Here is a 16,969-nt window from a genome sequence, read left to right on the forward strand (position 1 = left end):
AAAAAAAAAAAAAAAAAAAAAAAGAATTGCCATTTTGACTGGTATGAGATGGTAGCTCACTGTGGTTTTCATCTGCATTTCTCTGATGATGATTCATACTGAGCATTTTTTCATGTCTGTTGGCCACTTGCGGGTCTTCTTTTGAAAAGCGTCCGTTCATGTTCTTTACTTACTTTTTAATTGGGTTTTTTGTTCTTGCTTGTTGAGTTGTTTAAACTCCTTGTAGATTCTGCATATTAGACATTTGTCAGATGCATAGTTTGCAGATATTTCTCCTATTCTATAGGCTGTTTACTGTGTTGCTAGTATCTCTTGCTGTGCAGAAGTTCTTTAGTTTAATGAAACCCCATTTGTCAATTTTTGATTTTGGTTGCAGTTGCTTTTGGTGTCTTCATCATTAAATCTCTGCCAGTTCCTATGTCCCGAGTGGTATTTCCTAGGTTATCTTTCAGGATTTTTATAGTTTTAAGACTTACATTTAAATCTTTAGTCCATGTTGAGATATTTTACATATAAGGTGAAAGACAGGGGTTCAGTTTCATTCCTCTGCACATGACTACCCAGTTATCCCAGCACTATTTGTTGAATAGGGAGTCTTTACCCATTGCTTATTTTTGTTGATTTTGTTGAAGGTTAGATGGCTGTAGGTGTGAAGGTTTCCTTCTGAGCTCTCTATTCTGTTCCACTGATCTAAGTGTCTATTTTTGTACCAGTACCATTCTGTTTTGATCACCATAGCCTTATATTATAGTTTGAAGTCGGGCAATGTGATGTCTCTGGCTTTGTTCTTTTTGCATATGATTGTTTTGGCTATTTGGGCTCTTTTTTAATTCCAAATAACTTTTATATTAGATTTTTCTAATTCTGTGAAAAATGACATTGATATTGATAAGGATAATGTTTCATCTATAAATTGTTTTGGGGAGTATGGCCGTTTTAGCTATATTGATTCTTTCAACCCATGAGCATGAAATATTTTTCCATGTATTTGTATTGTCTCTGATTTTTTCAGCCGTGTTTTGTAGATTCTCTGTTTCCATACAAAATCTAGCAGAATCACTCATTTATTACTCCATATCATGGAGGAAAAATGAAATAACATTAATTCTCTTCTGGGTAATATAATAAAATTCCAAACTCAGTAGGTTTTTGGGATATAGAACTCTTTATTTAAATATCAGTACAGGGCAATAAGTTACTAAAGGAAACAATCATTAATATAATTATTTATTAGATATTTAACGAATTATCTTTCAGGACATGGAAAGAATCCCTGGAGGCCTGAAGTCTAACAGGATTATTTTACTGACAATATCATTTGGAAGAACAGGCTCATCATTCAAAGAAGTAACTGATTTTCTAAACAAAAGCAGAAGAAAGAAAATGTTGACATATTTAGTCAGCCAGAACTTCAAGTGCAAAAATTCCATCAGGTAGCACCAAGAGAAAATAGCATAAGATGTTAGGAATAACCGGTGGTAAAATTGTTGACAAAAGGAATCAAGGCAGTGAGTGAGCTATTGGGTCCATGGTGTCATCATGATCTGCTGGAGGCCTCTGGACATACACAGTAGGTGGTGGGCAGGTGGCCAGACAGAAGGGCAAGTTTGATCGAGACCGTGCTCACAGGGGCTTTTTGGTTTCATCTTCAGCCTTCAGAAAGGATACAAATGTGGGTTTAAATGGTGAAGGAGAACCTGGATTACTTTTCCAGGTCTGAAAACCCAGTGACACCCGCAGTTTCAAGGCTGGTGAGAAATCCACAAGGAGGGGAGCATAAGCAAGTGCAATGAGGAAGAGGAGTCAGGCGGGAGAAGGGAGAGGAGGATGGGAGAGCACAGGCACCCCCAGGAGGAGCCCCCCGTGAGGGGGTCCCGTTCACACTCACTCAAACACACACACACACACACACACACACACACACCCCGGACTGATTATATCTGAACTCAGGACAGCTACCTTTGTTTTCTTCCCACTTACTTGTTCTCTTCAGCATTTTTTCCCAGTGTATCAAGAATTCCTCAAGCCAAGTTTCTGTCTCCCAGTGAAACCTTCTGGAAGAACATGGTCACATCCCTGTTCTTCTCTCACTTCTCTTTCATCTTCTTGGCTCCAGGATGAAGCGCTGTCCACTTTCTGTTGGTTGGGTCAAAGAGGAGGAACCGCTGTCCATTGAAGAGGAACTGCCAAGATCCTCTGCTGTGTCCACGGGCTTCATGATCACAAGACATCCTGGCCCGCAGGGTGAGAGGCTCTGCCCCTTTGGAAAGAGATCAGCTCTGATCTTGACAAACCCTGAGCCCCATCCTGCTTCCCTTCCTGTCTGCCCCCCTTGCTCCTTGACCTCTTAAGTGATATAAACCTGATTTGTTTATTTTTAATTAATTAATTTATTTTTTAACTAGGCCAAGAACATTATTAACCTTTGTTTCAAACTTTATTCTCAGGCTTCTTTGGCCTAATTAGCTGCAAAGAATAAATTGTGTAAATGCAAAAACTGAAAAGAGCTCTGTGTCCAAGGGGCTTGGGCTCAAAAGTATTAGAGACCTAGATTTTATCACATCCGTAAACATATATTTCTTAAAAAGCAGTCATAATATAAAATAGCAGTTCCTAGTAACTTCTTCAAGTTTTATCTTCAGAAGTTGACTCAATTCAGTTTGCCTCATTCTTGGAAGCCTCATCAAAATTCTCCATAAGACCTGGAACTTCATCATCATCATCCTCTCCAGTTGCAAGTGGTGCTGTTCTATCCACAGATTGTTTGGGCAGAGCTTCATCCAGTCTCCTTAAACTAGCCAGACTGTCTGCACCAAGCTGGATTAAGATGCTGGGTAGCATTTCTGTCAGCTGCTTTGCCTTAGCATGGCCTGTAATGGTGAAAGTGTTCCCTGCCAGAGATGTCTGAACTTCAGGGTTGTTAAAGCAGATCAGTGTTCCTTGGTTTGTCAACATATTCACCTCTTCAATACCAGAGATATTGTTTACCCTTACCTTCTTCAAGGAGAACTGAAAGTTTTTATCTTCTGCTGTGGCTGTTCTATGAACCACCTTCTTCTTTCTCGGAGCAGGTCCTTTCCCACCAATGCACAGTTGTGCCTGCAGTTTGGCAAGTTTTTCCTGGTTCGTGATTGTTTCTTTCATCTTGTCGGAGTGGATAAGGGGCCGCATGGGAGACTAGGGTTGGTGTTCAGGTTGTCTCAGGTGGACCAGCTGAGATTAGGCACACACACGCTGGGATGCCTACCTGATTTATTTTTTGCACGAACACATTAAAGGCTTCTAAGCTATTATAGTGTCTGCTCTCTCCTGTCCTGAGCCATTTTAAACTTACCGCTGGGTATTCAATTCTCCACTTGAATGTCAGGCAGTTACTCTTCAAGGAAATCCACCACTTCTCTTAGTGTTTCAGTCTGTTCTTCCCAGGCTTTTGTGACATTGAGTTTCTTCCCCGGAAAAGCAAAGGCTTTGGCCTTATGGCTAACACAGTCATAGTGAAGAAAAGGCCTTTTACCCACCTGATCTTGAACTTCACACCACTGTGGTAAAGGTCTGAACTTAGGAGTGATGATGAAGTCATAGCAAAGGCAGTGTGTGTGTGTGTGTGGAAGGAAAACACAGGAGGGGGTTGGTGTGGGAGGAAGTGGATCCTGAGACCCCTCCTCCCCCTTATGGTGACTGCAAGTAAATACCTCTGAGGGGCTGGGCTGGCAGAACAAGATGTGCCCCAGCCAAGACTGTCATGTCAACTAGTTAAAGACTAAAGTGTCTCCTTTGCTAGAGTACAAGGTGAGGAAGGGCCCTGCAGCCATGAAACCATGTGCCCTCCCAAGACATTTCCCACCTGGGCTCTGCCCACATGGGTCAGCACATGACCTTGCCATGTCAGCAGCCAGGCCTGCTGTGGCAGGAAAAGGCCCGGATGAGGAGGACCTTCCTCAGCAGCCCCTGTGGACTGCGGGAGGTGGGAGAGGGTGTGGGGGCTGCCCTAGGATGCTCCAGCACGGTGGGTGGGGTGAGGACAGAATCCAATTCGTATAACAAAGAGATTATTGTCATAGTCACAGGATTTAACACGTTGGCAAAGCCCCTGGCGATGCTGCCCATCTGCTATGAGATGCATTCCTGAAACCTTGGAAAAGGGATGGTTCACAGGGCGAGAAGTAGAAAATCTAGAACTTCTAAGGCAGGGCGTAGAGGAAGGGGTCACAGGCTCAGAGAAGTGCCCAGGCCAGAGGGCTCTGAGTGAAAATCCAGAAAAATGCCCATCCTCTACGCTCATGGGAAGCCTGGAGGACTCTTGTTTACCCAGCATATAAAGAAGGCCCTGGGAGAAGGCAGCAGACTGTCAAGAAGCTCAGGGATACCTGTTGCTGAAGGCCAGGGTTGGGGGTAGGAAATGCTGTTCCCTAAATGGCTCCCAGGAGTAATGATCTGAAATAACTGATCCCAGGTGGAGGCTGTCACCTGTCAGGAGGAGGGAAGGCCAAACAACCTGCAGTCTGATGTCCAAGGAGGAAGGAAGCAAGAACCCCCAGGGAAGGCAGAGAGAAGCCAGAGAGCTCCGCCAACAGAGTCACCCCACCCTCTCCCACCTGCTCTCTTCTAGGCCAGCTGGCAGCCGATGGTATGGTGCCCAAGCACACTAATGGGAGTCTTCCTCTCCCCGTCCCCCAGCCCAAATGTCAGTCTCCTCTGGCAACACCCTGACAGACACACCCAGAAAGAGTACATTACCAGCCATCTAGGCATCCCTTATCCAAGCCACTGGACACCTAATATTCACCATCACAGTGCCACAGGCCACACCCTCATCCACACTCCACCCCGACCCCATCTCCCTGTGCTCTGCCTCTGGCAGACGTGAAGGATCCAGTCTCTCCATGTCCTCACTGTGATTATGATGACAGCCATCCTGCTAGGTGCGAGGTGGCATCTCCTTGTGGGTGTGATTTATCTTTCCCTCATGGCTGTTGATGTTCAGCCTCTTATCATGGACTTAGTGACCAACGTATACTTCTCTGGAGAAATGATCATTCAAAACCTTTCCACATATTTATATTGCATTATTTCTCTTTACAATATTGAGTTGTAAAGAGTGCTGTATATATTTGGGATACCAGTCCCTTACCAGGTATATAATTTGCACATATTTTTTCCATGCTGTAAGTTGTCTTTTCACTTCCTAAATGACATTCTTTTTGAAGCAAAGTTTTACCTTTAGAATAAGTCGAATGAAACTACTTTTCTTTAGTCAATAGTGCCTTAGCATACACTACTTTAGCAGCCTTAGCCAAACTCAGAGTCACAAAGATTTACTTCCATGTTTTCTTTTTTCTTTCTTTCCCTTCATTCCTTTTTCCTTTTTCCTTCCTTCCTTCTTCCTTCCTTTCCTTCCCTTTCTTTCTCTTTCCTTCTTACCTTCCTTACTTCCTTCCTTTCTTCCTTTCTTCCTATCTTCCTTCATTCCTTCCCTCCTTCCTTCCTTCCTTCTTTTCTTGACAAAGTTTCGCTCTTGTTGCCCAGGCTGGAGTACAATGACGCAGTCTTGGCTCACTTCAACCTCTGTCTCCGAGGTTCAAGCAATTATCCTGTCTCAGCCTCCCGAGTAGGTGGGATTACAGGCACTTGCCACTATGCACAGCTAATTTTTGTATTTTTAGCAGAAATGGGATTTCACCATGTTGGCCAGGCTGGTCTCGAACTCCTGACCTCAAGTGGTCCACCCCCCTCAGCCTCACAAAGTGCTGGGATTACAGGCATAAGCCACCACACTTGGCCAGCCAGCCCCATTCTTGAAGGCTTTTCTCCCATACCCTAATAACCTATCAAAGCCTCCCTCTCCTAGTACACATTAGGCACTATGTTTAGGTGCACATAGACATTCAGTCTCTAGCACCACCTCTGCTGAGTACTGTCTTCATGGAAATGAGGAAGCTGAACAGCCTCCTCCACACAGTCTCCCCTTGACTGCCATCGCCTCAGAGTGACATTGAGTAACTCACTAAGGCCAATGGCTGGGCTTCCTTGGGGACAGTTCCAGGGACTGGTTCCTTGTTTGTGTCTGGGGATCCTTCCCTAGTTCTTTGCACGTCTTGCATTTTTTTGAGATGAAACTGAATGTTTACAAGAATACAATGTGACAGCTCTGGGAATCAGATGTCCCCACTCTTCAAGGTGTGCTGCTGCTGCATGTTTAGTGACTTTCCTGGATGGATCTTATAACATCTGTACTCCCTGTCACAGGTGGACCCTGAAGTCTCTGCTCAGTAAGGTGAGGTTGGACAGAGGTTTGCATCAATGCCTTGAGCCAGCGAATCTCTCCCCAGGGCAGAGGGCTTTGTGTGTGTGGTGCACTCCTGCCCCTGCCACACTCAGGCAGGCAGCTGATGTCACCACTGCAGCTCCACTTCCTGCCTGCATAGAACCTCCAGATCAGCCCAAGGTCAGAGATGTGGCCTTCTCAGGTGCTTCCTGGGCACGTGCCAGCCCCTATGCACATCTCATTCCCCAAATCTTTCTCTCAATTTCCCCCACTAGCCTCTTGTTTGCCCCACATGCAAACGGTGGAGTTGTACGGTTGTAATGATTGCTTTTAGCCAATGCTCTAAGGATCTGGCTTTTCCCTAGAAAGAGACCTCAGCAGGTCAAACAATGACAAACCCAATGAATGGGGCTTTTCCAGTGAGTCCCCAGACAGGCCAAACAGAGTTCTCTGGGGCAGGGGCTTTTGAAGGGCTCCAAGCCCTGTGTGTCCCTTCAGCAAGTGGAGACTTGTAGCTGTGGCCTTGTAGCTGTCACGGACATGGTGAGTCCAGTGTTTTCTGGGCATAATAAATCAGGATATATTGTGCAGACAAGAAGTAGAAAGAAATGTTAGGAGGAAGAATATAAATTTTCAAGTACGAGTTCGGAAGTATTAGAAAAAAAGCGAGGAAAAGGGCAAGGTTGGCTTGGTTGTAGCTAACGTGGTGGAGAAACGCAGCTGTCTGAGATAGAGTGCTCGAGCTGTTAGGTTCCTCTGCAATGTGGAGACCACCTCCACAACCTGCCCTGCATCCTCCTCTCTCCCGAGGCTGAATGCAATTCTTGGGCCTTCGGTGCCAAGGAAGCCACAGTCCCAGACCAGAGGAAGGGCTGAGGAGGACAGTGGAAAACGAGGTGGTGGGTGCTGAAGGAGAAGGCTGACAGCAAGGATTTCCTGAGGATAAACAAAAATGTCACTTGAAAATGGAAAAAAAAGTGAGGGTATAAAGAACAAGATGAAACTCATCTATAATTCCATTATACAGTGTTTAATTTTAGGGTTTTGACACTTTCATGTATAATTATTATACAATTATCATCATACAAATTTTTATACAATTATCATCATACAACTTATGATTCTCTTAAATGACTAGATTTTATCTCTTTGAGCTGGGTTTGGGTTCATAGTGCATGAACCCAAATGAATAATCATGAATGTAATATTTTCATATTAAATAATTAAAGATTTCTACAACAGGCACTGTGGTTCATGTCTGTAATCCCAGAGCATTGGGAGGCCAAGGTGGTAGGATTTCTCGAGACCAAGATTTGAAAACCATCCTGGGTGGCCGGGCGCGGTGGCTCACGCTTGTAATCCCAGCACTTTGGGAGGCCGAGGCGGGCGGATCACGAGGTCAGGAGATCGAGACCAGGGTGAAACCCCGTCTCTACTAAAAATACAAAAAATTAGCCGGGCGTGGTGGCAGGCGCCTGTAGTCCCAGCTACTCGGAGAGGCTGAGGCAGGAGAATGGCGTGAACCCGGGAGGCGGAGCTTGCAGTGAGCCGAGATTGCGCCACTGCACTCCAGCCTGGGCGACCGAGCAAGACTCCGTCTCAAAAAAAAAAAAAAAAAAAAAAAAAAAAAAAAAAAAAGAAAACCATCCTGGGCAACATAGGAAGACCCTATCTCTACCTAAAAATAAAACAATTTGCCAGGCCTGGTGGCATGCACCTGTAGTCCCAGCTATTCTAGAGGCTGAGTCTAGAGGATCACTTGAACCCAGGAGCTGGAGATTACAGTCAGTGATGATTATGCCACTTGACTTCAATATGGTTGACAGAATGAGAAACTGTAAAAAGCCATAAAAATAAAAAGGATTATCACAATTCCTAGTCAGTGCATCGAAAGGATCCCTGAGGTCTGAAGTCCTGCATGCTATTTTACTAGCGATACCGTTTGGAAGAATAAGATCATGTTTCAGACAAGTGTCTGCTTTTCCACAATCAAAGAAGTAGGAAGAAAATGCCTTTTGCTGGGATTTCTTGTTCAGTTAAAATGTGTGCAGGAATTCCATTCATTCGCACCGAGAGAAAGTGGCAGAAGGTGTTAAGAAAAATGGCTGCTGGGACCATGAGCAAAGGTAATGAGTGGCATGAGATGTTGAGTCTACAATGCCCTCATCACCTGCTGGGGCCTGTGGGCTTGCTAAGGCTTTAACTCCTGCTTTCCAGAAAGGCACAGTGGTGAGTAGACAGGCGGCCTCCCTGAAGGGAGAGCAGGAACCAGACCAGGCTAACAAGGGCTTCTTGATATCATCTTCCACCTTGAGAAAAGATGAAGCATTGGTTTAAGTGGCTGAGAAAAACCTGGGTCTGTTCTCCTGGGTGATCCCTCCCAGGCCCTCCCCATTTCAGAACCTCTCCCACAAATAAGGAACAGGTTTTTCCCTCCAACCTTACTCTTGGCTCTGTAGCCTGTCCCAGGCTCCCCCCTCCTTCACCACACCACAGAGCCAGGCCAGGTCCTGTTACAGCCCATAGGGGCTTACAACTGAGGCTGGTAATGAGGGGTCTGCACCCTCACTGAGGGCCTGCTCCCCCTTCTCATAGAAGGGTCTAGAGGACTTGGGGGAGCCCTGTCCAAAGAGAGGTCTTTCTATCCATGTTCCCTGGCCTTGGGTGGGCTTGTAGGCAAACCTCCTTCTTTCCCCTTTGCTCTCAGCCTCTCCTCACCCTGGGAGCTGCACCCACAGCTCTGAATGGGACTGCCCCTGCCCCGCCCCATTCATTCCTGGCCAAGCTCAGTGGTGAGCATGGAACTCCAGCAGCAGCTCAGCTCCCCTGCCTGAGTCCACTCTGCTCCAGGCAGGGCCATCAGCTGGCTCAGGATCTGGAGTGTGAAGGAGGCAGAATGGCAGGGGCATCGCCCCAGCGCCCGGCAAGGACTCCCATGGGTCCAAGGGGCCTGGCCTTTTCCTGAACCTCAGTCTGGACACACTCTAATCTTCACCTTCCAATTTAACTGCTGGGACCCGAGCTGCTTTCTCTGGGAATGCAGCCTTTGGAATTGGGTGGGCCAAGGCCCTCACAGCCCCCTCCTCCTGGGATTCTCCCAGATCACTCTCTTCTTAGCATTCTCCAGGGACGCTCTTTCCCTTGACATCCTAGGTGAAGCAGCCATGCTGCTCCTCTCCTACTGTGCAGATTGCCCATTCCTGTGTTCCTGCTGCCTGCAGGCCACACACCACTACCCTTCCCGAATAGGAACCTGCTCTGAAACAGGACTGAATTGGTTAAGCCCTCTCAAGCTCAACAGGCCTTGAGCCTTGGTATGGGTCCCTCCCTTTGCCTTTGGCCTCTGACAGTTAGAATCCATCAGAACTCAAGGTTGAGCTGCCCAGGTCATTGCTAACAGGTGACACCACGTCTCATTCATCTGTCTCATGTCAGGATGAGAAGTTCCCGGCCTCTGGGACTCTGGGAATTCTCCTTCCACATCCTCCCATCTCACCCATCTGCCCCTTGCTCCCCTCCCAATATTGCCCACAGTACCTGTCACTCTAAACAACTCTCCTCATCTGCCAGCTAGAATGAAGCAGAGGAAGATGATGAGAAGGCCCCAGGGACTGAGAGTGGTGGCCATGGCTTTGGGTTCGGTTGTGCCTGGGGTCAGAGAGGGTGGTTCTGAAATGGAAACACAGGAATGACAACCCTGGTCCAGGCCCCAAATCTTAGGGGATGCCTCCTTAGCTCCTGCCACCCCAGGTCATCCTGGAAGGCAGACCTTTTGTCCCCCTCTGCTGTGGGGCAACCTCCGGGACAGGTCCTGGGGTAGGAAGGGAGAGGGGGTGTCCCCTGTCCTCAGGGAGCTCACACAGCTGCTGAGGGAAGCAAGGTGACAGCACAGTCCACCCTCCTGCTGTGGAGAAAGAGGAGGTGATGTCCCAGGGCCAGAGAGGGGAGGGTCTTAGGCCCTGGCATTGGAGGTGATTTTGATGGATTTACAGAAACAGACGAGGGGAGAGGAAAGAAAAGGTGATTCTAGGAGGAAGGAACACTAATGAAAAAGATATGGAAACACTATGACACCCACAGATTCGAGGCTGGTGAGAAATGCACAGTGGGTGGAGCAGAAGCAGGTGCAGTGAGGAAGAGGAGTCAGGAGGAAGAAGGTAGAGGAGGATGAGAGAGTACAGGCACGCCAGCACCCCCAGGAGGAGCGCCCCATGAGGGGGTCATGTTCATACGCAAACACTCACACACACACACACACACTCACACAACAGGCTGATAAGATCTGAACTCAAGACAGCTTCCTTTTTTCCCCCTCTCACTTACTTGTTGGATCCAGCATTTGTTCCCAGTACATCAAAAATTCTTCAAGCCACATCTTACAATCCCCCATTGAAACCTTCTGGAAGAACACAGTCACCTCCCTGTTCTTCTCCCACTTCTCTTTCATCTTCTTGGCCCCAGGATGAAGCACTGTCCACTTTCTGTTGTTTGAGTCAAAGAGGAGGAACTTGTGTCCATTGGAGAGGAACTGCCAAGATCCTCTGCCGTGTCCATGGGCTTCATGCTCACAAGACATCCTGGCCTGCAGGGTGAGGGGCTCTGCCCCATTGGAAAGAGATCAGCTCTGATCTTGATAAATCCTGAGCCCCACCCTGCTTCCTTTCCTGGCTCCTGGACTTGCTGTCTCTGCTGCATCCTGCCCATGCTCCTCAACCTCTTGGGTGACATAAACTTCTGATTTTTTTATATGAAGTCAATAAATGACTCTAAGTTATGACTTGTCTGCTCCCTGGGCCATTTTAAACTTACCAGTGGGTATTAAATTCTCCACTTGAATGTCAAGCAGTTGCCCTTTAAGGAAATCCACCACATCTCTTAAGGTTTCAGTCTGTTCTTCCCAGGTTTTTGTGACATTGACTTTCTTCCCCAGAGAAGCAAAGGCTTTGGCCTTGTGGTTAACACAGTCATAGTGAAGAAAAGGCCTTTCATCCACCAGGCCTTGAACTTGACACCATTGTGGTTCAGGTCTGAACTTAGGAGTGATGATGAAGTCATAGCAAAGACAGTGTGTGTCTGTGGAAGAAAAACACAGGAGGGGGTTGGTGAGAGGGGAAGTGGAACCTGAATCCCCTCCTCCCCCTTATGGTAACTGCAAGTGAAGGCCTCTGAGGGGCTCGGCTGGCAGAGCAAGATGTGCCCCAGCCAGGACTGTCATGAAAACTAGTTAATGACTAGAGCGTCTCCCTTGCTTGAGTACATGGAGGGGAAGGTTCCTGCAGCCATGAAACCACATGTCCCCTCCAGACATGTCCCACCTGCCCTGTGCCCACATCGGTCAGCATATGACCTCGTCATGGAGGTGCCAGGCCTGTTGTGGCAGGAAAAGGCCTGGATGAGGAGGACCCTCAGCAGTAGCCCATGTGGACTGCAGGAGGTGGGAGAGGGTGTGGGAGCTGCCCTGGGGTGCTCCAGCACAGTGGGTGGGGTGAGGGCAGAATTCAGTTTAGATAAGCAAGTGATTATTGTCATGGGTCACATGATTTAACATGTTCACAAAGCCCCGGTGAAGATTCCCATCTGCTATGAGCATGCATTCCTGGAACCTTGGAAAGGGATGGTTCACAGGGAAAGAAGTTGGAAACCCAGAACTTCTATATCAGGGTGAAGGGGAAAGAATCAAAAGGCTCAGAGAAGGGCCCATGCCAGAGTGGCTGCAGTATGAAAATCCAAGACAATGTCCATCCTCTGTGCTCATGGGATGCCTGCAAGACTCTTGTATACCCAGCATATAAAGAAGGCCCTGGGAGAAGGCAGCAGTCTATCAAGAAGCCCAGGGATGCCTGTTGCTGAAGGCCAGGGTTGGGGGTAGGAAATGCTGTTCCTGAAATGGGCTCCCAGTAGTAATGGGGATGGAAAATCCTGAAATAAGAGATCTCAACTGCAGGCTGTCAATTTTCAGCAGGAAGGAGGGTGCAATGATGGAAATAATTACAGAAGTCACAATGCCAGTGGGAGACCTCAGCCATAAAAAGGTATGCACATGGCTCATAGAACAAAGGGGTCAAGGATCCAAAAGAAATGGAAACTCAACCCGGATACTGCTAGATTTAAATAATTACAACAAACAAAGACAAAATGCAAGGATGGATGACCTGGAGACTGAAAGGAGTCACCCTAGGAAATAACTGAGCTCCTTTGCCCAGCTTTGAGAACTAAGCCACATCTCAGACCCAGAGTCCATTGCTAGAAGGAGAGCCCAGAGGCCCTGGTGGGCCCCTTCAACCCCACAGCAACTGCAATGACTCCTTCAGCCTCCCCCACAGAGCCAGATGGGCATTCACTCTGGTAACAGTATGCCATGAAACCACAAATACCCAGACACTCCTAGTGGACACAGTGTGTGGTCCAACCTCCTCCCAGGGACCTGAATAATTAACTTGCTCCCCTATTACTCATGAGGTGCATTTAGGGCAAAGTAAACACCTGTGTCAGGTCCAGCTTAGAGGGATGTGCTGGGTTCATAGACCCATTCGATGGTAACTTCACATTTCCTGGATTCGTACCAGGAATGGATAGTGTTTGTAGTTAATGTAGTAACTATTATAGGTTGTGCTGGTTGTATGACCTCCCCTGTCACTACTCAACTCTGCTCTTGTAGCTGGGATGCAGCCATACACACTCTGTGATGAGGGGTGACGCTGGACCTACCAATATGGCTATTTGACCCTGGACTCCCTAAGATCCCAGAGGCATGTGTGGTTGGAAAAGGTGCTATGTGGATTTCATGGCAATTGCCAACCACAGAATCACAATAGGGTCCCCTAGTGCTCAGAAGCAAGGCTGTGCCACTCACAGCAGCAAAATCCCCTCGTTTAAAAGTGGCTCCTGTTGTGGTCCTGGGCCCTGGTGGAGATGGGCCTCAGGCTATGGGAGGGCCTCCGAGCTGCCCATCACAGGGCGTGCTCCTCACCCTTTAGGTCATTAGGAAGATAGGCCCCACAGTGAGAAGACGCAGGTGGGTCTCCTGAGATGGGCAGGAGCAGGGCCACAGGGAACCAAGAAGCTGCACAAGCAGTTGGCCCCGGGACAACACATGGCTGCACCGCCTCACCCTCAGCTCACACCTGAGGCTTTAGGGAGGGTCCCTGATCACCCTGAGGGACAAATGATGCCACCCAGCAGCAAAGGAGGGGGGCAGTAGGCCCAGAACCATAGAACTTCCATTCACATCCATCACATCCACACCACCCAGAAGCCGCAGGCAGGGTAGGACACACTTGTGACTCTTCAACTTACACCATTTGGAGATGACACCCAAAGGGATGGGGCAGCAATTGCCAGGACACAGCATGTGCCCTCATCTGGGGTCAGCAACCTAGGACAGTGTCCACATCTGGTCTCCCTTTTATTTGCAGGTTGCCATTGCCTGCTGTTGCTCTGCAAAGGGACAGGACTTGATACACAGAGAACTCATGGCCAGCAAGGACCAAAGTGCCTTCAGCCTTTTCTTTCTAGAAAGGGCTTGCTGACTCCTGTCTGCGTAGCGACTATTCTATATAACCCTATCTCGGCCGGGCGCGGTGGCTCACGCTTGTAATCCCAGCACTTTGGGAGGCCGAGGCGGGCGGATCACGAGGTCAGGAGATCGAGACCATCCTGGCTAACACGGTGAAACCCCGTCTCTACTAAACATACAAAAAATTAGCCGGGCCTGGTGGCGGGCGCCTGTAGTCCCAGCTACTTGGAGAGGCTGAGGCAGGAGAATGGCGTGAACCCGGGAGGCGGAGCTTGCAGTGAGCCGAGATCGCGCCACCGCACTCCAGCCTGGGTGACAGAGCGAGACTCCGTCTCAAAAAAAAAAAACAAAAAAAAAAAACAAACAAACACCCTATCTCCCCAGTAGGAAGAACAGGCAGGTCTGGGACCCAAGGGCAGAAGTGGGCGCCTCTACACATGGGCGCTCCCAGGGTCATCCTGAGGGAAATGGGATTTCCCATCCCCCCTGCACTAAGTTCTGTGGAAAGTCTGGGGTGTGTTTGCTGGGGTGTGTCCTCAGGCAAAAGGGAAGAAAATGCTAGTTGGTGGGGGAGGTGCTAAGGGCTCCTTCATGGATGGGGAGGTGAGGGAGGCCTGTGTGGTGACAGGGGTAAGCTGAGATGGGGAGTGAAAGGATGCGACCTGGGTGGTGAAAGTGAATGGTGAGGGAAGGGGTAGGAAGTGTCTGCTGAGCCTCTGGGTGCAGGTGAGTGTCTGCAGCAAAGTGTAGGGGGAAGTTCCAGGGCAGGGAGCTCTGGGGGTGCTGGAAGGTTTGTGTGGTGAAGAGCAGGTCAGAGCAGAGCAGGGCTGTGTCTGATGGGGGAGTCTGTGATCGCGTCCCTGTGGAACTCCCCTTCACCCCTGTCCTGACCCCAGCTAGGGTTCGGGGATCTGGTTTCTCCTTCCCTAGGGCGAGTGGGGCTGCGGGTCTGCACCAGGGATCCCCGCCCCACCTTGCCTTCTGTAGCCCTTTGGCCCCTCCACCCTCCTGCAATTCCTTTTCAGCCTTCTTTGACACTCCCCCTGGACTGCGGGGCTAGCAGCGGCCGCAGGAAGCGGACCCGGCGGAAAGGAGCCACGGAGGGGAACTGAGAGCCTTCAGCTGGGCATGTTTGGGGAGATCACGATGTTCGGGGAGATCGCGATGTTCGGGGAGACAGCGATGTTCGGGGGGACCGCGATGTTCGGGGAGACCGCGATGTTCGGGGAGATCGCGCCGGTACTTCCAGAAGCCTCCCCTCCTCTGAAACCCGCTGCAGTCCACAGCCTCCCAGGTTTGGCCCCCGCCCCGCTTAGGCTACATCCCTGAACTCACCAGCCCGCCCTGCCCGGGACCAGCCAGACAGCAGGTGCAGAAGCGGGAGGCACAGAAGGAACGCGGGGCTGGCGGCCGCTGCCATTGTAGACCTGGAGCTCCGGGCACAGGAGGCGCGGTGGACGTAGAGACCGGCTGATGAATCGCTTCAGGGCTTCCACGCGGGCTATGTATATTGCGTAGTACGCACTGGGCGGGATCCTAGGAATGCTCCACCCCCTGACGCCCCGGGCGTCCTCTGACAGCGGCCTGGCTGACGAAACTTTCCCCTCCAACCCGCCCCGCGGCTTGGTGGCAGAGTGCGCGGGCCCCGAGCGGGCCAGGACGCGATTCCTTCCATGGCCCCATCACATAATTTTTCAACACAGCATTTATCATTACCCCAATGTAAACACTGATGCACAGGAAGGTGAAGAAACTTCCCCAGGAATACTCAGTGGCGGCGGTGTCTCCCTGTCACCGCCTGCGTCAGCGACACCCGCCCTCCCTCCGCCTGCAGTCGCGGAGTCCCCGCCCCTCTCCGTCCAGGGCGCAGCCGCTTCCCCAGTCCGGAGCGGACCTTCTTTGCCTCTCCACTAAAAGCATGAGGTGGTCTTTGAGTATATTCTATATCCCTTCATGACTTCTGGAAAAAAAGAAGAAAGCCCTAGAGGGCTACCGTAATCAATCATCACGTGATCAATTGTGTTTCCCTGGAGAGCAGAAGCCGAAGGAGGGGTCTATACATGCGTGGGGCTCACTTTGCCACACACCCTTCTGTGTCTAACACCACCCAAATCCAAGGCTGTATCCGCACCTCTGCTCAGTCCCTGGATGGTCCCTGCAGCCATCCTCAAAGGGGCAACCCGAGTGCATCCTCGTCTCAGTCACCATGAAACCATCTAGATCTGTGGGCAGAAGCCAGAGGGAAGTGGGGGGCCCAGTGGCCCTTGGCCACAAGGGAGGGCTTAGCCTGGGGTGAGGACTGTGCAGAGCCCCTGAATCCCACTCTGCCCCCAGCCACTCAGCCTGTCGCCCATTGAATGAGAAAAATAGGCACAGATCTCCCACTCCACAGTCTTCATGTAGGGATACCTTCACCTGGTGACCATCAGTCCCCAGGGTCCTGAGGCTGTGGGAAAGGGGAGGAGGCCTGGACCAAGCCCAGGGCCTGAGTATGCTTCAGGACAGGGACATGGGATGGCAGCCATCTCTGTGACTGAAAAGGGACACAGGAGACAAAAGCTTCTGTCCTGATGCACTAGAGCCTCTGTCCAGGAGGGGCCACATGAAAGGTGGTCTGGAGGACAACTGGGCAGTTCTCAGATTTGGGAGGGGAATAGCTTGGTGGGTCCGAGGATCTGTGTGTGAGAAAAGCCTCCCACGTACAGGGCTAGGGGCAGGAGCCCAGGTTAGTCCTGGGAGGAGGCCACTGGGAAGGCCCTGGCAGCACCACTCCTGAGGCTGGGTGACCTGGGCCAGTGACTGGGGGAACAGGAGGAAGGCAGAAGGAGGCTGGCAGGAGAGCCCCAAGCAGGACAGCCAGGTGACAGGAGGAGGGGCTTTTGTGCACACCTGGGCCCTCCTGCCTCACCCCTGCTGCAGGCATCTGGCCACTAGACTCAGGCCTGCCCAGGATGGGCATAGAAGTGGCCCAAAAGTTGTTGCAATGGCTGGGATCTAGAGATCATGCATTCAGACATGGAAGTCAGCTGATATGGTGGCTGAATATTCCTGTGCAAGGTTCTTCAGCTTTCTGGGCATGGATGTCCACATGTGGAAAATGACAAATGCTATGCACACAGATGAAATGAGCAGATTCTACAAGGAACCCTGTCCTTGCACATGCTAAGGACCCAGGGCAGATCTCCTAT

The 16,969-nt window shown here is 49.9% G+C and overlaps 2 protein-coding genes across 3 annotated transcripts; both read right to left on the reverse strand.

Annotated features, from left to right (window-relative positions):
* Window positions 1–2,655: 2,655 nt before the first annotated feature.
* Window positions 2,656–8,737, reverse strand: LOC116463223 (transcription factor BTF3-like). Its single transcript, XM_032754151.1, has 2 exons — window positions 8,711–8,737; window positions 2,656–3,144 (listed from the first exon to the last, which is right to left on the reverse strand). The coding sequence occupies exon 2, from the start codon at window positions 3,142–3,144 to the stop codon at window positions 2,656–2,658; it is 489 nt and encodes a 162-aa protein (XP_032610042.1). The 5' UTR covers window positions 8,711–8,737.
* On the reverse strand, window positions 7,166–15,236 carry LOC116463222 (UL16-binding protein 1). 2 transcript variants are annotated; one of them, XM_058434509.1, is made up of 5 exons: window positions 15,117–15,236; window positions 11,075–11,338; window positions 10,589–10,864; window positions 9,803–9,934; window positions 7,166–7,201 (listed from the first exon to the last, which is right to left on the reverse strand). In XM_058434509.1, exons 1-4 carry the CDS (start codon window positions 15,199–15,201, stop codon window positions 9,825–9,827), a joined length of 735 nt encoding a protein of 244 aa, XP_058290492.1. In that variant the 5' UTR covers window positions 15,202–15,236; the 3' UTR covers window positions 7,166–7,201; window positions 9,803–9,824. The 2 variants fall into 2 exon arrangements, with proteins under 2 accessions (XP_058290492.1, XP_032002120.1); XM_032146229.2 differs by lacking the exon at window positions 7,166–7,201 and adding an exon at window positions 7,978–8,574.
* Between the last annotated feature and the right edge of the window lie 1,733 nt (window positions 15,237–16,969).

Source organism: Hylobates moloch, unplaced genomic scaffold, assembly GCF_009828535.3.
Source record: "Hylobates moloch isolate HMO894 unplaced genomic scaffold, HMol_V3 SCAFFOLD_29, whole genome shotgun sequence".
Lineage (NCBI taxonomy): Eukaryota > Metazoa > Chordata > Mammalia > Primates > Hylobatidae > Hylobates > Hylobates moloch.